Source organism: Chiloscyllium punctatum, chromosome 44 (genome assembly GCF_047496795.1).
Source record: "Chiloscyllium punctatum isolate Juve2018m chromosome 44, sChiPun1.3, whole genome shotgun sequence".
NCBI lineage: Eukaryota > Metazoa > Chordata > Chondrichthyes > Orectolobiformes > Hemiscylliidae > Chiloscyllium > Chiloscyllium punctatum.
In genome coordinates, this window is record NC_092782.1 from 25,150,960 (window position 1) to 25,178,237 (window position 27,278).

The 27,278-nt window shown below is 40.6% G+C and overlaps 1 protein-coding gene across 4 annotated transcripts in view; it reads left to right on the forward strand.

The window, feature by feature from the left end:
* Positions 1-9,039, forward strand: part of apaf1 (apoptotic peptidase activating factor 1) — a 182,035-nt gene extending 172,996 nt beyond the window's left edge. For all 4 annotated transcript variants that reach the window (XM_072562470.1, XM_072562472.1, XM_072562469.1 and 1 more), the window contains one exon: positions 8,237-9,039. In XM_072562470.1, coding sequence (XP_072418571.1) covers positions 8,237-8,383 — 147 coding nt within the window. In that variant the 3' untranslated portion in view covers positions 8,384-9,039. The remainder of the gene's footprint in view (positions 1-8,236) is intronic.
* Positions 9,040-27,278: the final 18,239 nt, after the last annotated feature.

Consider the following 27,278-nt stretch of genomic DNA (forward strand, 5'->3'; position numbering starts at 1 on the left):
TGATGTTGATGGATGTGAACAGGGCTGTTATGTCAAATTTCATCCTCTTCTATCTTGGTGTTTTCAGGAATTCTTGGGTGGAGCAGATGGAGTGGCGTGAGTTTTCTACTAAGTGCTTTAGTCTTTAGTGTAGCTCCTTGGTCAATCTGTAAGTTGGTGTTCCAGGTAGCGAGACTACTGATCTGAGGGGGGCTCCTGGTTTGTGAATTTTCGGTAATCCGTAGAAATGTGGTGTGTTGGATCCATCTGATTTCATTTTTTGGAAGTCGGTCTTATTTATTTCTCCAGACTTTTGAAGGTTTTTGAGTAGGATTGTGATTTTGTTCTCTAGTTGTGGGATCGGGTCTATTGCCACTTGTTGACAAGGAAGACAACTCATACCATATACTGAACTGCAGAAGCAATCATCCCAACACCCACAAATGAAGCTGCATTAGAACATTATTTCAACAAGCCATTACACACTGCAGCACAGAGGAACTACGCAGAGCAGAGGAAAATAACCTATACAGTGTATTCAAAATGAACGGGTACCCAATGAACACAGTCCACTAACAAGCAGGCAAAACACTTCCAGAAACCCTAGCCACTCTCCCTTACATCAAAGACATCTCAAAAATGACTGCCAGACTACTCAGACCTCTTGGCATCATGGTAGCCCACAAACCCACCAACAGTCTAATGAACCTGAAAGACCCTGTAGGGAGAGGCTGAACAGGCTGGGGCTGTTTTCCCTGGAGCGTCAGAGGCTGAGGGGTGACCGTATAGAGGTTTACAAAATTGAGGGGCATGGATAGGGTAAATAGGCAAAGTCTTTTCCCTGGGGTCGGGGAGTCCAGAGCTAGAGGGCATAGGTTTAGGGTGAGAGGGGAAAGATATAAAAGAGACATAAGGGGCAACTTTTTCACGCAGTGGGTGGTACATGTATGGAGTGAGCTGCCAGAGGGAGTGGTGAAGGCTGGTACACTTGCAACATTTAAGAGGCATTTGGATGGGTTTATGAATAGGAAGGGTTTGGAGGATATGGGCTGGGTGCTGGCAGGTGGGACTAGATTGGGTTGGGATATCTGGTAGGCATGGACGGGTCTGTTTCCATGCTGTACATCTCTATGATTCTATAATGTCATTTAGAAAATTCCTTGCAAGAACTGTAACAAACACTACATTGGACAAACAGGCAGAAACCTAGCCACCAGGACACATGAACATCAACTTGACACCAAAAGACATGAACCACTCCCACTAATATCCTTACATACAGATGAGGAAGGACACACCACTTTTACTGGGACAACACATCCATCCTCGGACAAGCCAAACAGAGACATGCACGAGAATTCCTCGAAGCATGGCATTCCAACCAGAACTCTATCAACAAACACATTTGACATGGATCCCATTTACCACCCCCTGAGAAAATGAACAGGAAATTATGTCACCACAGCAAATAACATCAACCCAAGGAAACCTAAACACATAAATAGAAAGCCGGCCATGCCACCAGTGCTTCTTCCAGAGGCTCACTGAAGATGTTACCTAGCATGGTGACAAAATATCTGGCTACAAATCTTCTCAAAACTCACTAATGGCTGGAATTGCTCAATCCCATCAAGAAATCCTGGAATACAATACAATATACTTTTAAAATGATTTGTTTTATTCAGTGTCCATGATTCTGAGCAATAGTAACTCATTTTATAATATGGGCAAAGACTTTAATTTTTTGTTGTTACAATTACTCTATTAGATAAGGTGCCCTGTGCCACCTCACCTGATGAATCAACAAAGATTAAACTGACGCACCATGCAGAATATTGTGGTAAATTGAGATTGAACAGAAGTCCAATAAAAGGATATTCCTTTTAGGGAAGCTACCACACTAATGTACTGAGTTGTATATTAATAAACCATGAAGTTCTATGAGCAAACTTGGAATGGTCTCTGAATGACTGATCAATAATTTCTTACTATTTACCCAGTGTTTCATTTTTAATGTTCTCTTCATAACTTGGTTGTTTTTGCTGATATGATCTTTTATCAATGAAATGAAATCAGATTAGACAGCGAAGTAAACGCTTGATAATCTTTCACGTAGAAGAAAGTGATTACGTTTCAATATTTAATGCGTTGGGGTTGATGGCAGCAATTTCTTAATTACCTGAGTTGAACATTAATTATGAGTAGGATTCAGTAATTCCTAAGGTTTTTCCAGATTTTGGAATCATGCCACGAAGCTGTTTCATTGGGAGAATGAACTTTCTCCCAATATTTCTCCTTTTATGTGGTCAGAATAAGTTAACATGCCTTGGTATGAGCAAACCTAATGATGGATAACTTGCTAGAGGGTCTGCCATTAGCAAACAAATCTTTAAGATCCACAGCATGTTAGTTCCACACTGCAGGCTGCTTTTTTTTTCACAAACCTCACTCGATTGAATGTGAAATTCCTCTCCACCTGTGTGACAGCCTTAATACATCAGTTTAGAGTTCAGTATCTGACAGCCATCATTATGGAAAATTCCATGGCAGAGATATCCCTAGGAGTGAGTTCCTAGAAATAATGACTGTTTTTCCGAGTTTGCATGGATTTTGTTTGGGTATGAGTTCGACGAACTACTTATGCAGTTCTAACATATTTAGCCGATTCCTTCTAAAAGAATGACTTTATTGCCTTGAAATGATCTTTTAAATTGAAGGAATCTGTCCTTATCGAAAGTCAATGTTGATGCAAATCAGTAAGGTCTGACTAACTGACTATGGTATTAGCTCTCTGCATCCTCGTTTCACCAAAGTATATATTTTGAAAAATGTTTCATGGAAATGAAATGTATTAAAGCTGTCATACTGCAGATTGACAGTGTTAGATATGTATAATTAATCAGATTTGTTACAACAGCAGTGAATGTAATCCAAAGTAGTGTTAGCCATATATATATTGCTGTGTTTCTCCTGTGCATGTTAAACCCATGCAGTTTGTTTGCTGCTTAATACAATGAGAGTCAGAGCAGCAAAAGTTCTTTAAGCCAAATATATTAAAATGCAAATATCTGGACAAGGAACTAACTTATTTCTTCCACTTGGACAAATAATACTTAATTCTTCATTGTTACTTTGATCATGTGTTAATTATGGTTAATACAATGAAACAAGCCTCCATATTTATTATTTTGCTAGTATTTATTATAGTTTACAAAATTGTGCATTAGTCCATTTTGCTGACACCTTAAAAAAGAAATTGGTTGTAAAATTCTTGGTATTTGTAACTTTTGCTGAGCATTTACAGAAGTGTCCAACTTGACTTTTTTTTTTATGGACCCAGCTTTTGGATCAATGTAGCACTGTTTGTTTCCCAGACTCCATAACAAGTATCCCCTGGTGAGGTTTCAAATGACTAGCTGAAAAACTATAGTTCTGTTTTGTGTACATCAAAATTATGCCTCCCTGAGGTTCGCTATTTAGAGTCATAGAGTCATACAGCATGAACATAGACCCGTTGGTCCAATTGTCCATGTTGACCAAACATCCCAATCTGACCTAGTCTGCTTTCCTAGCATTTGACCCATATCTGTCTACACCCTTCCTATTCACACATCCATCCAGATGCCTTTTAAATGATGTAATTGTACCAACCTCCACCACTTCCTCTGGCAGCTCATTCCATACATGCACCACCCTCTGCTTTAAAATGTTACCCCTCGGGGCCCTTTTAAATCTATCCCCTGTCACTTTAAACCTATGCCCTCTGGTTTTTGACTCTCCTACCCTGAGAAAAAAGACCTTGGCTGTTCACCCTTGTCCATGCCCCTCATGATTTTATAAACCTCAATAAGGTCACCCTCAGTCTCCAATGCTCCAGGGAAAAAGCCCCAGCCTATTCAGCTTCTCCCCGTAGCTCAACCCCTCCAATCCCAACAACATCCTTGTAAATCTTTTTTGAACCTTTTTAACTTTAGCAACATATTCGCTATAACAGGGAGACCAGAATTGAACACAGTCTTCAAAAAATGGCCTTATCAATGTCCTATATGGTTGTAACATGACACTCAACTCCTATATTCAATGCACTGACCAGTGAAAGCAAGTGTATCAAACATGGCCTTCACCACCCTGCGACTCCACTTTTAAGGAACTGTGCACCTACACCCCCAGATCCCTTTGTTCGGCAACACTCCTCAGGGCTGTACCTTTAATCGTATAAATCCTGCCCTGCTTTGCCTTACCAAAAAGAAACATCACATTTTCTAAATTAAACTCCATCAGCCACTCCTTGGCCCATTGGCTCATCTGATCAAGGTTCTGTTGTATGCTGACATAGCCTTTAGTATCCACTGCACCACCAATTTTGGTGTAATCTACAAACTTACTAACCATATCTCATTTATTCGCTTCCAAATCATTTATTACCAATGGTGAAAAGCAGTGGACCCGCCACCGATCCTTGCAGCACACTGCTGGTCACAGGCCAAAGTCCAAAAAGCAACACCCCACCACCAACCTATGTCTCATACCTTCAAGCCGATTTTGTATCCAATTGGCTAGGTCCCCCAGGTCCCATGTAAGCTAGCCTTGCTAACCAGTCTACTATGCAGAACCTCATCAAACACCTTGCTGAAGTCCACATTGACAACGTTCACTGCTCTGCCTTTGTCAATCATCTTTGTCAGTTCAAAAAATGCAATCAAGTTAGTGAGACACTATTTCCGACGCCATGTTAACTACCCCTAAGCAGTCTTTGCCTTTCCAAATGCATGTAAATCTTGTCCCTCAATATCCCATTCAATAACTTGCCCACCACTGACATCAGGCTCACTGATCTATGATCCCCTGGATTTTCCTTCCCACCATTCTTAAATAAAGACATCACGTTAGCCAACCTCTCGTCTTTCGCACCTCACCCGTGATCATTGATGATACAAATGTCTTAACCAGGGCCCAGCAATCTCTTCCCTAGCTTCCCACAAAGTTTTGAGATACACATGATCTGGTCATAGAGATTTATCCACCTTTATACCTTAGTAATAACTTTTTTAGTATTCAGTTTTGGGATGTGAGCATTTGCTGGCCGGGCCAGCATTTATTGCCCATCCCTAGTTGCCCTTGAGAAGGTGGTAGTGAGCTGTCATCTTAAATCGCTGCAGTCCACCTGCTGTAGGCTGACCCACAATGCGCTTAAGGAAGGAGTTCACATGTCTCAAGTTGAGTAATGTTTAGAGACATAAAGCAGTTAGTCTAATATGGAACATTGGGCTGAAACTTACTTCTCATATTGCTCATTCCAGTTTGTGACCTAAAACAAATTCCCATTGTTCAATAGAAGCATGTTTCCTCAAGCTGGCACCCAAACACCAGAATTACAAAGAATGATTCAAATACCAATTGGTACCGTAAGACAGATGACTGGAATGTGTTGGGATTGTAGCTTAATATCAGACCCTTGCATGAAACTTCACAGTCTGGTCCAGGCATAATGTACAGTAACATCTTAAAAGAAACCAGGCCTGATATGTCACCGCCTGCCATTATGTCCTGCTAACATCTTGATGCCCAGAAATATCAACAAGCCTTTGTTGAAATAGCAGTTGAAATCCGATTTGGCGGAAACATAAATGACACGTAAGCAGGAACCAGATAGGCTTATATCAATATCCAGTAGAATTGTATATAGAAAATCAGAGAATAAGTTCATTTTCTTCGATTTCTATTATTGCTTGGTATACTTAATACTTTTTCCTTCTGTCTCCACAGACAAGAATATGATCTAGGCTAACATTTAATTGCAAAGGCTGTTATGTTAAAGGTACACTTTTAGGATAAGATGAATTGCCCTCAGGGGAACCTACAAGAATTCAAGGCACAGTCCTGTCAGTGCCCTCACCAATATTGATACCATTAAAACAAACTCATCAATATCACTGTTGTTTGTGAAACCTTGCTGTGGGCCATTGGCCTGCTGAGTTTCCTACAGGGTGAGAACATTTCGAAAATGCTTTGTTATATTTTAGAGAAGTTTTGGGAAATCCTTATAGTGTAGTATTGTACACAAAACGCACCGGCAATCTAGTATTTTCTTATACAAGTTCAACATCATCTTTTTGCTGTTATGCTGTGTACGCCTATCAATAAAGCCTTTAATACTGTATACAAAAACAGAAATTGCTGCAAAAGCTCAGTAGGTCTGGCAGCATCTATGAAGAGACATCAAACTTAATGTTTCTAAGGAAGGGTCACTGTACCAGAAGCATTAACTTTGATTTCTCTTTTCCAGCAACTCCTGTTTTTGTTTCTGATTACACCATCTGCAGTTCTTTCAGTTTTTATTTAATACTGTATACTTTGTTAACTGCTCTCTTTACTTATCCTGCACCTTTAATTATCTGTGCACATGTACGCCCAGGTCCCCCTTTTCCAGCATCCCTTCAAAAATACCCCTTTTGTGATATTAAATGTCCATATTCTTTCTACCAAAATACATCGCCCCACTTCTCATTGAACTTCATCTGCCTCCAATCCAACCGTTCCACCAATTTTTCTTTTCAAATGTTCTCCTGAGATTTCGATGTTTCAAATTTCTTATTGTCTGCAAACTTTTAAATTGTCCCCTGCACACCAAGATCTAGTCATTATGATATATCAGGAAAAGCAAGGATGCCAATGCCAACCCCTGGAAACTCCAGAAAAAACCTTCCACCAGCCTGAATTCTTCTTTCCATATAACTTAGATTCCTGAAACCTGGCTTCATCATTGCCAACCCATGTCACATGCTTGCAAGCACAGTAATATTATTGCTGAAATATTGCAGTCCATTCATTCAAGTGATAGATCAGTATTGGATGAGTGTCAACATTATCTCCTCTGATTTCTATTTTAGTATTTACCCTGGTCAACCAGCATTGCACAAGGCTACCATCTTACTCATTTAAAAAAAATGGTTTTCCAGGACCTGTTACAGCAGATTGGAAAATAAACATGAAAAGAAAATTATATTCTCCTACAGATGTTAAATGCAATGAAAATGTTGGAGAAAAAATGTATTAGTAAATCAGCTTGGTCATCCTGAGGCTTTTTTGTATCTTTATATTCATAGCCTGTATTTTACTGTAATATGCCAATATTATCCCTTTCTAAACATTAGACAAAATAATCTCCTAAAAAATCTGGCATGCTTCCCAGATATTCTACACATTTGTCCATGTGCTGCATTATTCAAAATGGATTATTGCATGTGTGAACTGTCATGAGAAATAGAACCATTATTTAAGTATTTGAGAGTTCGGAGTGAAGGCTTCCAGATTTTAAAATGATTTATCACAAGGACGACTAACATGTTGAACATAAATTGTGAAGTTTTACATTTCATTTTGAAATGTGTGTAAATGCTTCACTATAATAACACATTTATGCTTGAGAAAGCAGGTAGGTATGCTTACAATGCAAACTCTAACAAGGTGCAAGATATTGATGATCAACATTTGGTTCAGGAATGTTATCATTTTGCACAATCCACTTAAAGAGGCAAATGATTTCAAAATACCTGCATTCTTTTTAATCAAATTGGGCATGTATGTAATAGTAAAATAGATTATTTTAAATGTTACCATAAGCTAAATTATTTTTAATTACACTTAAAGCATTTTTTCAGCATTAAGTTGAGATTTGCATGTTATTAAATGTAAAAACAGCATAATCCTACTAGACCATAGACTGCTCGAGCGTTTAGACTGAGGGCCAACACGCCTTGGGCGAGGTTGCAACAGAGAGTCCTTCTTGGTAACCTCAGCCAGTGCAGGAATTGAACCAACGCCATTGGTGTAACTCTGCATCACAAGTCATCCAGCCAACTGAGCTAATCAATCCCCTTGGTAAGTTACTAGAATATTGAGTAAACAGCCAATTCAGCCAAGTGAAACTTGCTATCAGTTGAAACCAAGTTTCATCAGCAAAGTTTCATTTGGTGCTCACCACTGGCATTCCAGAGACACTGAATGAAGAATTCACAATCTACCATTTTGTGCAAAGTTTATTTTCTCCCTATCAAGTTAGTTTGAAATTTTACTCAAGCATTTGAGTAAGTGAGACTATTCTTTGGATCTTGGTCTTTTACCTTAGTTTCTCAATGACACAATAGAAGCAATAAATTCAAAAAAGAACGGAGATTTTATTCCATGTGCCACCAATTAATGATAACAGTTGTTCACAGAAGTGATCACAACTAAAACAATTTTTTTTCTTTTACAGTGGTGGGATATGAAAACTGGAGAATCTCTACAGACATTCTACACTAATGGGACAAACCTGAAGTCCATATATGTTTCATCTGACTTCAAGACCTATGTAACTATTGATAGTATTGGAATACTCTACATCTTGAAAATGATAAACTGAAACTCCTTATTCTGGGGTAAAAAAAAAGCTTTTGTATTGCCACTAGGAGGGATTGTATTTAATGCACTTAAAATACTGTCTTTGAATTTGTGGACAAAGCAGGATATGGAATGAGAGCCGTTGCATTTTCTGATTTTTCATGCACAACATTATGCTACTGAGCCATTGGATGTTTTGAAGAACTAAGCTTAATGGGAAAGTGCCAAGAGGTTACAACAAGCCAGAACAGTGTGTAATGCTTTTTTCTATTATTCACAAACTCTGGGTTCTGTGATTGCACTGCTGATGTTTTATTGCTTTGAGACTGTGTGGCAGTGCGGATTTGAAGATTTGGAGCGCAATAAGCAGTTTACAAAGGTTTAGACTACATGATCAGTTTGCATTATGTGCTTGGTGCTGTTCAATCAACAATTGCCTTCTTCTCTGTGACCTTTTGTTCAGAAAAGGTGTTGTATTAAATATCTGAAACTTTTCATAAGTCTTCAACAAAAATGTTCAGATCATGTTATAATTCAGACTTGAAAAGAGGTCTACATTGAATGAAATCAGTGTTTAATTTACAAAATGTTGTGCATATTTATAATAGATCTGTTTCAGTTGTTTCTACTGATTTTTATTTTCATACTTGAAACAATTAAAATTTTCACAATTCTTAAGTTATGGATTCTGCCTTTGTGTGTGAATTATGTATTAAACAGTCTTTTTTGAATTGTGATGTTTCTTTGGAATAATGCTACATGCCAGATAGTGTCTTGCCATGCAGCTGCTTTCAGAATCATGGTGACAAGATGTGACTTGCCACTTCTGTTGTTCCCTTAATGTGGGTGAAAGAAACAGCTCTGAATGACCAGATTCTGAACCATGTACTTAGTTCAAAAAGCAATCATTTATCCAGTCACATCATAATACATAATAGTCATTAGGTCCAACTAGTTCATGTTGACCAAGTTTCCCAAACTAAACTAGTACCATTTGCCTGTGTTTGGCCTATCTCCTTCTAAAGCTTTCCAATTCATGTACTTGTACAAATGTCTTTTAAATATTGTAACCGTAGCTGCAACTAAGATTAATTTTGTTTTCTACTCAGCAGAAGAGTTTCACAGAAGTATTGCAAGCGAAATTGTTTTGATTTTTCAGTTATTCTTGCTAACCTTCAATGGAACACTCATTATTTGCTCACGTGGACGAGGTGATAGTTTTGTGAAAAGTGCAGAGAAGCCAAGAAATAATTGCAATAAGGCACAGTCCCCATTTTTAAACTATGGATTATGCCCTTACATTTGTTTATTATTTAAAACCTAAGAAAATATGACAAGCAAAGAAGTATGATTCATTTTAGCAAAGAGGTTTCTCTGCACTCTAGGCTGAGAAGCAAAACATGCAAAAACTGAAAGTGTTGCAGCCCTGCCACTTACAAGAGGTTACAATTACAGCCTGATAGGTTTCCAAAGAAAATTTCAATACAAACAATGTGAACATGGAATTTATAAGGGCCGTGCTTTTGATTAGTACATTCCAACCACATTCAATTGATTTATTGCTGTTTTAGGAATAAATAGTCCTAGACATCTGATACACAGAAAAAAGACCCTTTGGCCCATCAGATTCATGCTGACCAGAAGCAACCACCTAACTATTCTAATCCCATTTTCTAGTACTTGGCCTATAGTCTTGTGTGCTTTAGTGTTGCAAGTGCAGACTTAATACTACTTCAATGTTATGAGGATGAGAGATTCCTGAGACAGTTAACTTCGGATAAGTGTGTGCTTGGTGGGTAATGTAGTCCATTGACCATACAGGTAGTTGCATTTCTGTGCAACAGTGTTATAGAAAATCGCACAATAAAAATAATGAGGCCTCTGGGAATAACAGGTGGGTTAGGGGTGAACAGCCAAAAAGTTCAATAAAAATCAAATCAAAAATAATATTTTATCGCAAACAATAACACAGTCGAAGTAAATATTTATATCATAAATTTACTATATTTCATTAAAATATAACATTTTAACACAAAACTAACTGACCAAACCATTGTCTTTTCAAGATGCTCTTCACCAGAAAGACTGCCCAAGTGATGCCGACACGGAAGTCCAGTCCTCCCCAAGATTCTCCCACAGTTTGAAATAAAGTTCCTCCTAAATGTAGATTACAATTCCCAATTTTGAAATACATTTCAAGGCTTGCAGAGCTGATTGCATTCCTGTTTTAGCTGAGCACAGTGTGCACTTTGCAGACAGATGATCCTGAGGCTGAGGTTTGCTGTTCAGGTAGTGCTAGGGATGGAAACAGGCCCCTTGGCCCAACAAGTCCATATCAACCCTCCAAAGAGCGTCCCACCTAAACTCATTCTCCATTACTGTACATTTATCCCTGACTAATGTGCCTAATCTATACATCCCTGAGCACTATGGGCAATTTAGCATGGCTAAGTTTTGAATTGTGGGAGGAAACCCACGCAGACACGGAGAAAATGTGCAAACTCTACGCAGTTGCTAAAGGCTGCAATTGAACCCAGGTCCCTGGTACTGTGAGGCATCAATGCTAAGCACTGAGCTACTGTGCTGCTCCAAAATGGTGGAAGAAAAAAACATAGAAAAAAAGTTCAAGCTCCAACTGAACCATCCTATTCTGCTGCCACTAATATCTTAGGCAGTCTGTTTAATTTTAGTTGCATTTTGGCAAAATCTTTACAGTGCACATAGGGAAGGAGTGGGTAAAGAGAGATCTACACTGGTACTTTGATTAATTGTCCAGGAAATAAAGTAACTGTTAGAATAGTCTGAGACAGCATATTTTTGGCAGTTGTTTGGAAAGTGGCCATTATTTCGCTCCATTTATCATGCAATTTTTGGAGTTTCCAGTTTGAAATGCTGAAGTTGCAATGTGGATCAACTTTCATATCATTGAAAAATTAACCTCTTAAATTGCATGGTATTGTGAGACAAACTTCCATGTGAAAACACATAATATAGTGATGTGCAGAAACATGATCCAGTTTGGACTAGATTGTCTTTTGCAAAAGAGGCTGTGGAATTTGTTGGACTGATTAAGATCCCTAGAGGAAGATATTCAACTAGCAGTTGGGTTTGATGTGGTGCAGTAGAGCACCAGGAATGTCGAACCCGTTTTCCTAAGTCTTAGGAGTGTCTACAAGACCACCTGAGTACTGTTTAAATTTACCAGTGTTGATTTAAATGATTAGCAAATTTAATCTTCAACTCCATTAAGTCAACTTTGAAACCACTTTTAAGTCAATCTAGAGAATTGAAGGCTCCAATTTCTTGAGCTGCGTCACTGCAAAGGAATACCAATAAAATACGCATTTTTTGCTAGAATTTTGTATCGAATTAATCAATCACATCACTGTTACATTTCAATACATTATGATGATGCTATTTTCTCACTATTTAAGGCTTGCCTTCAGTTAAGCTAGCATTTCTTCATTTGTTCATTAAGCTAGAGATCTTGCTTCCATTTTCAGAGCTTATCAATCTAAGTTACTGGAACTTCCTCTTAATACGCAGCATAAACTCAAAACTCATCATTCTATCACTATGAAGAGAAGCTAAAGGTTTGTCTGTAAGCTATTTACAAAAATTGTTCATTTGTATGAGTCAGTCTTATTGATATTCACAGTCATTAATGTTAACCCACTAAACTGACACTTTAATGCATCAATGTGGATATTGTAGGTAAATGCTTAAAGAGATTAAAAAGTTGTCCCCTTGTACTTTGTACCCATTTGATCAAACTTAACCACCTTGAAGACACTGGAGGCCTGTGTGATTAAGTAGAGCTTTGGTCAGAGTATTGAGTACAGGAGTTGGGAGGTCACATTGTGGCTATCCAGGACATTGGTTACGCCACTGTTGGAATATTGCATGCAATTCTGGTTTCCTTCCTATTGGAAAGATGTTGTTAAACTTGAAAGGGTTCAGAAAATATTTACAAGGATGTTGCTAGGGTTGGAGGATCTGAGCTATAGGGAGAGGCTGAACAGGCTAGGGCTGTTTTCCCTGGAGCATCAGAGGCTGAGGGGTGACCTTATAGAGGTTTACAAAATTATGAGGGGTATGGATAGGATAAATAGGCAAAGTCTTTTCTCTGGGGTCAGGGAGTCCAGAACTAGAGGGCATAGGTTTAGGGTGAGAGGAGAAAGATATAAAAGAGACCTAAGGGGCAACCTTTTCACACAGAGGGTGATGGAGGCTGGTATAATTGCAACATTTAAGAGGCATTTGGTTGGGTATATGAATAGGAAATATTTGGAGGGATATGGGCCGGGTGCTGGCAGGTGGGACTAGATTGGGTTGGGATATCTGGTCAGCATGGACACGGTCTGAAGGGTCTGTTTCCATGCTGTACATCTCTATGACTCTAACTTTATTTTGTGGGAATATTTCAAGCAGCAAAAATGGGTAAAAGTTTCTTCGCTCTCCATACCTTAACACGTGGTGTTAGTAAATATGCAAATTAAAATAGTGTTCATCGATGTTTCAGAGAAGCTATTCAGCACATAATTTTTTGTATGACGCTTACATTCTAGAAATATCCAAGGAGTCTAATTTTCATACTCTGTTCTCCTAATGCTGCAAAGGTTTCCTTTGTGATGTTATTACACAATATGCTAGTGCAAATTCACAGGATACTATACTGCAGGTTTCTAAAAATCAGCAAGTTGATATTATGCCCGTGTTGTGTGCCTATGAAGGAGACAGACATTTTTTGCTGTTAATAAAACAGCGTAGGAAGTAGGCAATTTACCTTGATTTGAAATTTGAGAGGTCCTTTCAGAAATTTAATAACTGCAAGGAAGAAGCTGTTCTTGAACCTGTTGATATGCGTGTTTAAGCTTTTGTATCTTCTGCCTGATGGAAGAGGTCAGAAGAAATTATAACCGAGGTAAGAGGGCTCTTTGATGTTGGCTGCCTTTTCAAGGCAGTGAGATGTGTAGATGGAGTCAATGGATGGACGGTTGACTAGGCTGTGTTCACAACTCTCTGCAGTTTCTTACAGTCTTGATGGGGATATAAAACATTCCCCATTGGTTTAGCCCACCAAATTATTTTGTATGGATAAGAGAAACACTATTTTAATTTGCATATAACATAAACCAGCTTCTAGAAAAAAAGTCATAATTCACAAAAGCAGACCAGAGTAGGCCATTGGGCCTACTCTGAGAAGAAAGAGTCCTTCCAATAAATTGACCTATGGGAAAGAAGTAGAGCCGTTTATTTTGCCTGCAGACTGTATGTTCACTATAAGGGCTGTTCCAAAATAAGGGTCAGAAACCTCCTACTGCAAAGGAATAAAGCAACTGAATTTCAGCCTCCATTATTTTTTGTGAACCAAGAGAGAATCCTTATGCCTGCAATGATTCTGACTACAATCTTGGGAGCTGATTGTAACACCCCAGGTGGAATCTTACAGGGATCTGAGTAGCAGGCCTAATGAGATTTGTGGCAGAATCAAATGAAGTCCAGCGAGGCCCATCTCGATGTCAGGAGCATCTATTTCATGTTTGAGAAGGATTTTGGGATTTGCTATTTAAGGAGGATTATAAACGTTTTGTTAAACACTTTGCTACCAGCCCAACATGCCTCAGTTTTCTACATGCCAAACAGGCTGGACATTGAGAAACTGCAACATGGACATCAAAGCAGATATTTGGTGAATTTGGCTTGCTGCTTGCTCCAAAGGAGTTCTGTTTTACAGGCAACCAAACTGCATCTCAGGGCACAATCCACTGGCTAGAGCCATACATGGCCCTCATCCTTGGGGAAGGGGCACCTCGAGAGTGTGCCAGGATTTCCTGTCTATAGTCCTGTTAAGCCAACCCTCAGGCTATTGGACCCGCTTCTCTATGGTAACTGCTAACCTACCCATGGAGGCGCTATGGTGCTGCAGTCTCTAGGCAATAAGGGCCACTGTCATCAGTCTTGTCTGCTACTCCTGGTTCTCCCTGTGCACATGGATGAAGTCCCGGATTGCTCACACTCCAGGGTGCTACGCTGTCTGGGGCTGAGCAGGTACCTGGGTTCTGACAGTCCTCCAAAGGTCAGTGCCCTCCCATTGTTCCTCCCTGAGCTCAGCCACAGAGCTGTTGCAGAGAGCTGCTCAGCAGGTTGTGGTCTGACACTTTCAAAGCTTTCTGTTCCCACAGGGGTGTCAGTATGGGAACTGGTTGGGGTTGCAGCAGGTAGCTTTGTGGATGTTTCCTCTGAGGCCTTGGCATTCTCATCCCAGAGGTCAGGGAGGTGACTTTGGTGGCAGGTTGTCATTTCTCTACATGGGTAATGACAGGCCAGGGTGGTATCTGAACCACATGAAACAGCGGGTATAGTAGCCAGTGATTGGAAGCTGTATGCAATGAATGGCACTGACCACCGTGCAGTGGAATGAAGAGTGTTACGTACTTAGTTGGCAGGTCATGAATGTTCAGCATTTCCAGGGAGTGGCCCCAATGGCCCTGTTATGAGCTGTCTTCTCTTGTAATGACAGGCAGGGAGGAGTTGAGTGAGATAGAAATAGGTGGTATGGTTGGTGTTGGTACAAGTGGGCAAAAGTGGGTGAGGTGTACCAAGTGCTCAGGATTGTAGAAGGTAGTGCAGAGTTAGTGGCATGAGGGAGGTGGGGTTTGTTGGTGGTGGTAGAGGCCAGATTGAGTGAATCAACAATGAGAATGGCTGAGCATGTGTCTTGATGGGTGCAGCAGCAGAGAGATGGATTAAGTATGAGACTGTGGAAACTACATCACTTAGCCTTGGGTAGCAAGAAAATCATTAATTGTCTTACGGCAATAGCTATTTCTCAAGACTGTGAAGACTGCACTGAACTGGGTGGTCAACTCGGACCAGGCTGCCAGGATCTGGCAATGTAGCCTCCTCTGTCACTCATCTAGGAAGAGGACCCCTCTTTTTTATATAATGAATATTTTTAAAAATGAAAAACATAGCTAACATACAAGCATCTTTAGGCGGTCCATTTTTCAGATCCCTTTCAGAGTTCTCCATCTCTATCACCAATACCATCTACCCATTCTCTGACACCTTTTGGAAGTAGGGCAGCTTACAATGATCTTGCACATCCAGGGTTCAGGGGCCTTTCAAAGATGGCAGGGCCAGCAAGGGATACTGGTCTCTTCATGGATATCCATTGAGTGGCAAGTTATTCTGCAAAGCATGATGGGGCCCAAATCAGACTTGACAGATGTCAAGTAGTCAGTTAATGAGGCAGGTTTGGTAAGATACAGTGAGACTTCATGGCAGAATTCCTCCAAAATACTTAACACAACCCAGACTTAACAGAAAACACACAAGATTTGGGTGTTGACTTTTTAGCCACGTTTGGCAATCTGATTACATACTACATCTTTTGTAATTATCTTTTCTTGCATTTGTGTGTCTTGTGTTTCAGGTGTTGAGAAAATGAACATTTATTCCTTATTTTTGTTTAAACCGATCAGAAAGTCTGTCTTGTTTCTGGTCATGCAAGTCACAGCATTCAAAGGGTTGAAACACTTCTACTTGGAAGCTCATTTTATTGCAGTTAGTAAAGCGGTGGAATAAAGGAGAACCATCCCAGCAACTTTCCCATCTGCTACGGTGGTCAGAAAAATGGACCACTTGAAGATGTTTGTATGTTAGCTTTGTTTTTCATTTTTAAAAAAGTATTCACTATATAAAAAATTGAAAGATACACATTGCTAACTTACAATACTTCCACTTTCATTTGTTTTTATCTATCAGTGTTTTTTTTAATACATAGTGTAATTGTAATACAGTGTTTATTAAGTTGAGGCAAATGAAATGTTTACCTATACTTAAACTGGTGTGCAACAAAACTGCACTTCATTCAGGCCAACCTATTCCTGAAATAGTAATATGTAATTACAAGCTACATTTGTCCAAATCAGTTTCACGGTGATTGGTTTTACTGTGTGGAACTGAAGTGTTTAATGTAGTGAGTGCAGCTGCAGAAGCAGTGAGTAATGAGACATTTAGAGGTACTATTTTCAATCATGGTGCCATTTGAACAGGATTCACACCTCTGTCATCAGATGAAGGGTACAAAACAACCACACAATGCAACCATGAGATAATCAAATAACCCAATGACTGAAGAAGCTTTTTTCCTCAGGAATCCTGAAATCGCTAATTCAAATTGAAAATGGTTCTTGAAATAGGTTGATTCAAGCTCTTGACCTTTCTCAGAAATGTCCACAAATTGCATCATCATTGTATATATTGGTCCCATACTTTCCCCATAACACAGAACAACGCAGACCAGACTTTCTTTTTATCTAAGTATGCTTTAAATCCACAAAAGACCTATTTGGAGAACACTGCAGACGTCCATCAGTTAATATTGAAGGCTGACCATAAGAATTTTCATTATAAATTCTATTACATGCAACTTGGCTCTGAGCAATAGATTAAAATACTTTGTTGGATTTTAAGCAGCTTTCATTAATTCCGTCCTTACATCCTGAAGCAGATTATTTCATAAATGAGTGCGCAGGGAGTATGAGCATTCCATTCCTCATTCTTAATTCAGCATTAATATGCCTGTATATAACCTTTGTGATTATATATTGTGGAAGTTGATGGCATTTTAATGAAGGCTCAAAAGTGAGTTCCCTCAACAGAGACCTGGTTCTTTCGTGTTGAAAAAATCCTATGACTTTTATGCTGTTTTCAGTACTTGTAGAGTTAATTAAAAACAAATTAGTCTGTATATTTAAGTAATCCCATCTTCCTTTACTTCATTATTACTGCATAATTGCAGCAGCGAATAAGTTACATGTCTCTGTTATACAAGCAGGAATCTCGATTTACTTTCTATTAAGGCCTAGTAGGTGAATGCATTATTAAGTCACACTGAACAAATATCCCAGTTTTGATTGCAGCTATTTGCCAAATCAGCTTGGAGTCCTCTAATTAGCTTCAGAACACTGGGCTAGAGATAGTCAGGGTATCCAGTGTTACCTGCTGCATACTGTATGGGCAGGGATGTCGCATCAAGACCAAGAATCTGATGACATTCACCAACCTCCCTTTTCATCTCCAAAATCTTTCATGTGTTATTGCTCTGTCCTTGGGCCTCTACTGTTTGTAATTTTTATTAATGACTTGGATGAAGGGATTGAAGGATGGGTCAGCAAGTTTGCAGATGACACAAAGGTTGGAGGTGTTGTTGACAGTATAGAGGGCTATTGTAGGCTGCAGCGGAACATTGACAGGATGCAGAGATGGGCTGAGAGGTGGCAGATGGAGTTCAACCTGGATAAATGTGAGGTGATGCATTTTGGAAGGTCGAATTTGAAAGCTGAGTACAGGATTAAGGATAGGATTCCTGGCAGTGTGGAGGAACAGAGGGATCTTGGTGTGAAGGTACATAGATCCCTTAAAATGGCCACCCAAGTGGACAGGGTTGTTAAGAATGTATATGGTGTTTTGGCTTTCATTAACAGGGGGATTGAGTTTAAGAGTTTAGATTAGATTACTTATAGTGTGGAAACAGGCCCTTCAGCCCAACAAGTCCACACCGCCCCACCAACGTGCAACCCACCCATACCCCTACATTTACCCCTTACCTAACACTACGGGCAATTTAGCACAGCCAATTTACCTGACCTGCACATCTTTGGACTGTGGGAGGAAACCGGAGCACCCGGAGGAAACCCACGCAGACACGGGGAGAACGTGCAAACTCCACACAGTCAGTCGCCTGAGGCGGGAATTGAACCCGGGTCTCTGGCGCTGTGAGGCAGCAGTGCTAACCACTATGCCTGTATATAATCTTGTTATATACAGGTGAGATCTTGTTGCAGCTCTATAAAACTTTGGTTAGACCGCACTTAGAATACTGCATCCAGTTCTGGTTGCCCTATTATAGGAAAGATGTGGATGCTTTGGAGAGGGTCCAGAGGAGGTTTACCAGGATGCTGCCTGGACTGGAGGGCTTATCTTACAAAGAGAGGTTGACTGAGTTTGGACTTTTTTCATTGTAGAAAAGGAGGATGAGAGGCATAGATAGAGTCGATAGCCAGAGACTATTTCCCAGGGCAGAAATGACTAACACAAGGGGTCATAGTTTTAAGCTGGTTGGAGGAAAGTATAGAGGGGATGTCAGAGGCAGGTTCTTTACACAGAGAGTTTTGAGACCATGGAATGCATTGCCAGCAGCAGGTGTGGAAGCAAGGTCATTGGGGACATTTAAGAGACTACTGGATTTGCATATGGTCACAGAGATTTGAGGATGCATACATGAGGATCAGTGGTAAGCACAACATTGTGGGCAGAAGGGCCTGTTCTGTGCTGTACTGTTCTATGTTCTATTGCCTGTCAGATCTATGGCCTTGTTGTCCTCAATTCTATGTTCACTTCTCCAGGGCTGTTCACTACGTGGGGCTGTGTTTGCCTAGTTCTACTCTTAGTTATCCAGTTGTAGCAAGAATGTTAATCTGTATTGACCTCTGTTTCCATGTAAATGCTGAACAGGTCCTCAGCTGCCTTCAATTTCTCACTTACACAACAGCAACATTATTGCCAAGTGTACATTCATAGCAGCTCCACCTCACCACCTTCTCTGTTGACCAGCAGTTGTCACTTATTTGTCACACATATGCCTGACATACCAAATAGATAGCCAAAAATTCCATCCACACTGACCCTGGTACAATCTCCATTCCTTCGCTGTCAACTCCATGCTTCTCACTGACAACAAGATATTTCACAAGCTGAAACTGAACTTAGCCCTTCACTAATACTGCCGGCAGCTACCTCCATAATATCACTGGCCTCAGATCACCTGCTTTCCCCATGCTTTATTTACTAACATATGTCTTTATTATTGCATGGGATAGGGCATCGCTGATAAGTCCAGCATTTGTTACCCATTCTGAATTGTCCCTAAACCAAATGGCTTGTTAGACTATTTTAGCGGATAATAAAGAGTTAACCATGTCAGTATGAATCTGGAATCACATAGGCCAGTCCAGGTAAGGATAACAAATTTCCTTCCAAAAGTGCATTAATGGAGCAAAGGAGCTTTTATGAAAATTGGTGTTTTTGTGGTTGCCATTCTTGAAACTGTCTTTTCAATGCCAGATTTATTGATCAATTTTAAATTCCATGAGCAGACATGGTGGGATTTGAACCAAAGTCCCTATGGCTTAGCCAAGGCCTCTGGGTTAAATATTGCCATCTTCCATATCAAATGTTCCCCAGTATGAGTTTAAATAAACATAAGTTTATCCAAAACCATCCAAAACCCGTAGCCTAACTCACACTAGGTCCTATTCACCCATTGACCTTTTGCTTGATGACTCACCTTCAATTCAGGTGCAGAAACATTTTGATTCTTAAGATCCTGACTGTTTTTGCACAGGTTGCAGTCTCGCATAATGTTTACAAAGCATATCTTTCTTAAGGAAAGAACAGTTCCAAATTACACTGACAGACAGTCATGGAACATTACTTAAAGTTCTACACACTTTTCTTTAGGTGGAATCATGAATAGCAGAAATCTCATTCTGGACTGGGTGTCCCGTGATACCCTTATCGAATTACAATTGTTCAAACAAAGCATGCAGTTCTATTTTACATCTCAAGTGATAGATGAGACAAAGATAAAAGCTATAAACATTTTGTTGCCAATGGCAAGAAGGAGCACTGCAGAAAAAACATACAGTACTTTCATGGACAATCAAGAAGATTCAAAAATATCTTGTTACTCTCAAAAAGAATGTCAGTGATAGAGTGACAGTAAATCATAGAGAGTGAGTATTAGTGAGGGAGTGACAGTGAATCATAAGAAGTGAGTGGGTGTCAGTGAGGAAGTGACTGTCAGCAAGAGGGTTATTACTTATTGAAATTAACTTTGGGAATAACATTTATTAGCAACTAATCACCAGTTCATTTAGCTCTTGTTTTCTTCTTCAGATTAAGAATGATTTTGCATGTTTTTTTATGTGCGCATAGGGAGTAAACTATTTCTTCTACAAGAATATTTAATTGGTTGTTTTGGCAATTCTTTCAACAAATAATTTGGATACATTTTCTGCAGTTTGCTTTGCACTGGCAAAAATGGATCCTCTACATATTAATGTGGGTGTCATTAACAAGGCTTTGGAATATGCATTACGGAACATCTGGTCCCAATTGAATATGTTCTTCAGAGCTGGAGCTCTGTTAGAAAGAAAGCCTTTCTCAGCAATTTGTGTCAATGCAAAATGTCAGTCTATTGCATAGAGACAGGACCACATTTGAATGTCCTTATTATTATTCTTTCTTTCCTGTTAGCTATGATACTTGAGATTTCTCTTGGGCTCATTGTCACATTTCTATTTATACAAAGGTCTGATTGATTTCACTTAATGTATAGTTGTTCTGAAATAAAATCCTTACTTTAGTTCAGACTTGAGCATCTGACAGATTGGCCAAATGGTGAATAGACTGTTCCCAAAAAACTGTCAAGTAGAAGTTCCTCTCTGTTCTTGAAATATGTTTTCGCTCTCCATGAGCTCATGCTTTGTGATGTGCTGTTTTCTTTCATTGGATTTGTAAGTATCTGAATGCATCACAATAGATGTTCAATTGAAAAGTCAATCAGAGCATAGCAGCAATTGTTATGTTGACCTGCTGAGTATTCATAGCTTTTTCCTCAACATTCTGTTCTTTCACTCCACCTGATCTTGTTACCACGAAGGTTACTGCTACTAAAAGTGAATATTTACAACAAACATTCTTGTACGTTCCTCACATTTATCCAATATTTTTGACCATACCCTGTCCAATAGTCAGATGTTTCAGCATCTTTCTGGCCAACCTATAATTGTAGTGACACAACATTTTGTCTTCTGTCAGATGACCTAATTTGAATGGGCTCCCTCAGGGAATTCCTGAATGCTGTTATATTATATCTCTAGACCACCCCCTCACTCAGGACGAACGATCAGTCCTCAGCACAAGACTCACCTTCATCCCCTCCACCCACGCATCACTGAAACAATCAGGACTCCCGCCCACCTTCCGAGGACCCCTTCACCCACCTCCCACACACTGCATCCACCTGGACACCCCGTGCTGGCCTATTACCTGCTCTCGACCTCTTCATCTCCAACTGCCGCCGGGACATTAACCACCTCAACCTCTCTACCCCTCTCCCCCACTCCAACCTCTCACCCTCACAATGTGCAGCCCTCCAATCCCTCTGCTCCAATCCCAACCTCACCATCAAGCCAACAGATAAAGTGGCGCAGTGGTAATCTGGCGCACTGACGTCTACACCGCTGGAGCCAAACGCCAACTCGAGGACACCTCTTCCTACCACCCCCACGACCATGACCCCACCCCCCATCACCAAACCATCATCTCCCAGACCGTACAGAACCTCATCACCTCAGGAGATCTCCCACCCACAGCTTCCAACCTCATAGTCCGGGAACCCCGCACTGCCCGGTTCTACCTCCTTCCCAAGATCCACAAGCCTGACCACCCTGGCTGACCCATTGTCTCAGCATGCTCCTGCTCCACTGAACTCATTTCTACCTACCTTGACACTGTCCTATTCCCCCCTAGTCCAGGAACTCCCCACATACGTTCGAGACACCACCCACACCCTCCACCTCCTCCAAGACATCCGTTTCCCCGGCCCCCAACGCCTCATCTTCACCATGGATATCCAATCCCTCTACACCTCCATCTGCCATGACCAGGACCTCGAAGCCCTCCTTTTCTTCCTGTCCTGACGTCCCCAACAGTACCCTTCCACTGATACTCTCATTCGTTTGGCCGAACTGGTCCTCACCCTTAACAATTTCTCCTTCGAATCCTCCCACTTCCTCCAGACCAAAGGGGTAGCCATGGGCACACATATGGGGCCCAACTATGCTTGTCTCTGTGTTGGCTACGTAGAACAGTTGATCTTCCATAATTACACCGGCACCACTCCCCACCTCTTCCTCTGCTACATTGATGACTGCATTGGCGCCACCTCGTGCTCCCACGAGGAGGTTGAGCAATTCATCAACTTCACCAACACATTCCACCCTGACCTTAAATTTACCTGGACTATCTCTGACACCTCCCTCCCCTTCCTGGACCTCTCCATCTCCATTAGTGATGACCGACATTTTTTACAAACCCACCGACTCCCACAGCTACCTGGATTACACCTCTTCCCACCCTACCTCCTGCAAAAATGCCATCCCGTATTCCCAATTCCTCCTCCTCCACCCTATCTGCTCCCAGGAGGACCAGTTCCACCATAGAACACACCAGATGGCCTCCTTCTTTAGAGACCGCAATTTCCCTTTCCACGTGGATAAAAATGCCCTCCAACGCATCTCATCTACATCCCGCACCTCTGCCCTCAGACCCCACCCCTCCAACCGTAACAATGACAGAACGCCCCTGGTGCTCACCTTCCACCCTACCAACCTTTGCATAAACCAAATCATCAGCCGACATTTCCGCCACCTCCAAACAGACCCCACCATCAGGGATATATTTCCCTCCCCACCCCTTTCCGCCTTCAGCAAAGACCGTTCCCTCTGTGACTACCTGCCTCCCTACAACCCACCCTCCCACCCTGGCACCTTCCCCTGCCACCGCAGGAACTGTAAAACCTGCACCCACACCTCCTCCCTCACCTCCATCAAAGGCCCCAAAGGAGCCTTCCAAATCCATTAAAGTTTTACCTGCACATCCACCAATATTGTATCTGTTGCTCCCGATGCGGTCTCCTCTACATTGGGGAGACTGGAGGCCTCCTAGCAGAGTGCTTTAGGGGACATCTCTGGGCTACCCGCACCAATCAATCACACCACCCTGTGGCCCACATTTCAACTCCCCCTCCCACTCTGCCGAGGATATGGAGGTCTTGGGCCTCCTTCATTGCCGCTCCCTCACCACCAGACGCCTGAAGGAAGAACACCTCATCTTCCGCCTCGGAACACTTCAACCCCAGGGAATCAATGCGGACTTCAACAGTTTCCTCACTTCCCCTTCCCCCACCTCACCCCAGTTGCAAACTTCCAGCTTAGCATTGTCCCCATGACTTATCCTACCTGTCTATCTTCTTTTCCACCTATCCACTCACCCTCCCCCCGACCTATCACCTTCATCCCCTCCCCCACTCACCTATTGTATTCTATGCTACTTTCTCCCCACCCCCACCCTCCTCTCACTTATCTCTCCACCCTTCAGGCTCTCTGCCTGTATTCCTGATGAAGGGCTTTTGCCCGAAACGTCGATTTTACTGCTCCTCGGATACTGCCTGAATTGCTGTGCTTTTCCAGTACCACTAATCCAGAATCTGGTTTTCAGCATCTGCAGTCATTGTTTTTACCCTGTTATATTATACAGTAGACCTCAAATGTGCATTTGAACTACTTATTTAAACTGAGCCCCACTGATTTCATTTGATGTTGAAGCAGGATCCATCCATGTATTTCTAACAATACTGATGTTGAACTGCCATCAATACCCCTCTGTGGATTTAATGTATGAACAGGGTAATGTGGATATCTCCAAGTTACAGCCCATTATTTAGTCAAAGGCTTTGCTTGTGCTCACTCCAAGAGCCATCAACCATTGAAATTCAGTTACTATGGGAATAAATCCTTTGTTTTCACTCACACATCTTTGTTTGAAATTCTATAAAATGTTGCATTTCATTCCATCACATGTAGCTGAGTTTTAATTATGATTTGAGTTCTTTTTATTATTAATTCTTGGGTTGTGGGCGTCATTAGCTAAGGCAGCATTTATTGCACATTCATCATCACTCTGGAGAATGTGGTGGTGAGCTGCCTCCTTGAATTGTTGAAGTCTTAGAGGTGTGGGAATAAGTCAGAATGGTGTATGACTTGGAGGGAAATTTACATGTGATGGTCTTCCATGCACCTGCTGTTTTATCCTTTTGGTGGTAGTGATCGTGGGTTTGGAAGATGCTATCAAAAGAGCTTTGCTGAGTTACTGTGGCCACAATGCAACAGTGAAAAGAATAAATTAATTAGATTCCCTACAATGTGGATGTTTAAGCTTGTGAATGGGGTACCAATCAAGTGGTTGCATTGATCCAGAGGATGTGAAATTTCTCAAGAGTTGATGGAGCTGCACTCATCCAGGTGAGTGGAGTATTCCATCACATTCCTGAATTGTGATTGTAGGTGATGGACAGATACAGGGGAGAAAAGAGCTGAGTAACTCATTGCAAACTTCCTAGCCACTGACCATGCTATTGCAGCCACAGTATTTAAATGGCTAGTCCAATTTAGTTTCTGGTCAATGGTAACCATCAGGATGTTGACAGTGAGGGGTTCAGTGATGTAAAATGCCCTTGAATATCAAGGGACAATAGTTAAATTCTCTCTTGATGGAAACAATCATTGACTAGTATTTAAGTGGCATGACTGTTATTTGTCGTTTGTTAGACCAATACAGGATGTTAGCCAACTTTTGTTCCACCAGGTTATTGGTGATGATCTGAGAAATTACTTTTGTTGAACCGATCTGAGCTTGACAAATAATAATCACATTTGACATTACACCTCACTGGGGTAGTGCACTGAGATGATTCGGAGTTATCTCAAAAGTTAAAGATTTTCAAGAAGTACACATAGCTCCCTAATTTACCTAACCTTCAGACCCAGGTTGATGAAATGCATGGAGCAGCTTTTGTAATTAATAAGAATTACTGTTTATAATAAATAATTAGACTCTATCTACAGGTAAACTATTATGAACCATAACTCTACTAGTTAAAACGTTGACCCTTTTATAAACAAGCCCTCTATATCGACATAGCATTTTAAACACACTGTTTTCATATATGTACAGACAGACACATCAAAGCACAGGTGTTATATGCATGGGGAAAGACTGGGAAAGCAGTTCAGTGGTCTTTCTCCATGGGGTTTGCTGAGGTGACCCTTTTGCTTATTAGAATGCTACTTCTCGATCTTTCTTCTCCAGATACTTTCCCTTGTTTTTAGAAAGCACAGGGTGACTGGTTCACACTTTAAAGGACTTTGACATATCAACCAAATGTCACCATTTACAGAATGTGGAAAGGATAACATGGCTACCTTCAGGCTTGAGATGATTGTTAGTATAGATCAATACAGTTCCATCTCTTCCAGAGATCTGATAGTTTCTGCCAAAACATTCAGTCCTCCAAGCTACATGGAAATCAATCACATTATTGTTGTCAGTGATAATTGGTCATGAGTCCACAGACCAATCAGCTACTCGCTGCCAGCTAAAGCTCATTCAAACACACCCTTTGGCACCATCTCATCTACAAACTAGTCTTCCATTCTGTTTGAACAAGCAGCTGTGTAAACAGTCCTTCCAATGAGTGTCAGGTAACTGGGTTTTAAAAAGTGCAGCTATCCCTCAATAATCCTTCATTTTTCTGTTCCTGTTTCAGTCCATAATGAAAATACAGATAAATAAAAGATATATTTTACATTGTGATGTGTTGTTAAAAAATTAAGTTGTATTACTAGATTTTTGAACTAAATTTGTATTTGTTTTAAAATCATATTTCAGCTTCAAATTTCATCCTAGGTGAATGTCCCAGTCTTTGTTTTGCTCTATGTTCAAATTTTAGAAAGCCAATTAATTTTTTTCTTTCATTTCCTGATTGCCTGTTGGTGGGAATTAGTTAATCTGATTAATTGCTTGGACAACTTAATGACATAACTTCAGCTCCACTCTCGGGATCCCTGTAAAAGAGAACTACATTCCATGATGAGCAGAGGTAGAGTTCTTGCAACTGAACTCTCTGGATCTCTTAGAACAGCTTTCCTCAATTAGTGAGTGCCCTTGCTTTGTCCTGACCATAAAACTCAGGATATTAATTGTCAAAAGAACCCTACTTTTTCTGACATCACAGAGTGTGTGTCCATTGCACTGAAAGTTCAATATTCATTGAGCTTCTTGGCAAGAAGTTCTGAACTACAAAATCAAAATTGCTGAAAATTATATTTCAAACTCAATCTTTTTTCAGTTCTTTATTCACATAGAAATTGGAATCATGCCGCCTAGGTATCACAATGCTAATCTTTGGACAATAGTTCGCAGAAATAAAAGACAAAAATCAAAAGTTAATGATAGATTTATAATGAACACAATCTTCCACTTGACCACTACAGAAAATAAAATATCCTGAATAGCAACCAAATTACTTTAGCTATAACAAAATAACAGTCATCGATTTAATAAATATACATTTGATTAAAGCTGTCAGTATTTTGATTATTTTTATCGAAAATAATTTACACTGAGGTTGCGATGGTTCTCACTCCTCAAACCAGCTGTGTTCACATTCAGTGACACAATATTCCTGATACAAGCCCAATTACAGCAGGAATTCCAGCCCTAGAGCCATTAACCCAGAAACATGCTTGGAAAAGCTGTGATGATGCTGCTCCTTTAACAAGGTTATACTGAATTGGCTTTTTTTTTTCAGAGAGGTCATAAAAGCAGTGATTTCAGAAAGTCTGGTTTGGACGGATTTTAGGGCCAATTTAATTCTAGCTAACAGATACTGGCTTTGGAAAAAAGGCTTTCAAGTTTTTAAAAGAAACACTTGTACAATGAAAGGGGAGTGGCCTGTTCTCCCAGCTCATTTTTTCTTTGGTTTGGTTTAGTTTTGTTTTTTAGCAGTCTGGCTGTTCACTAAAAGCAGGTTAGAGACAAAAAATACTGCAGATGCTGGAATCCAAAGTAGACAGGCAGGAGGTCTGAAGAACACAGCAAGCCAGGCAGCATCAGGAGGTGGAGAAGTCGACATTTCGGGTCTAACCCTTCTTCAGTGGGTGTCAAGGGAGCTGATGATAAAAGAGGTGGCATGGGCAGGGTGGTGAATGGGGATAGGTGAA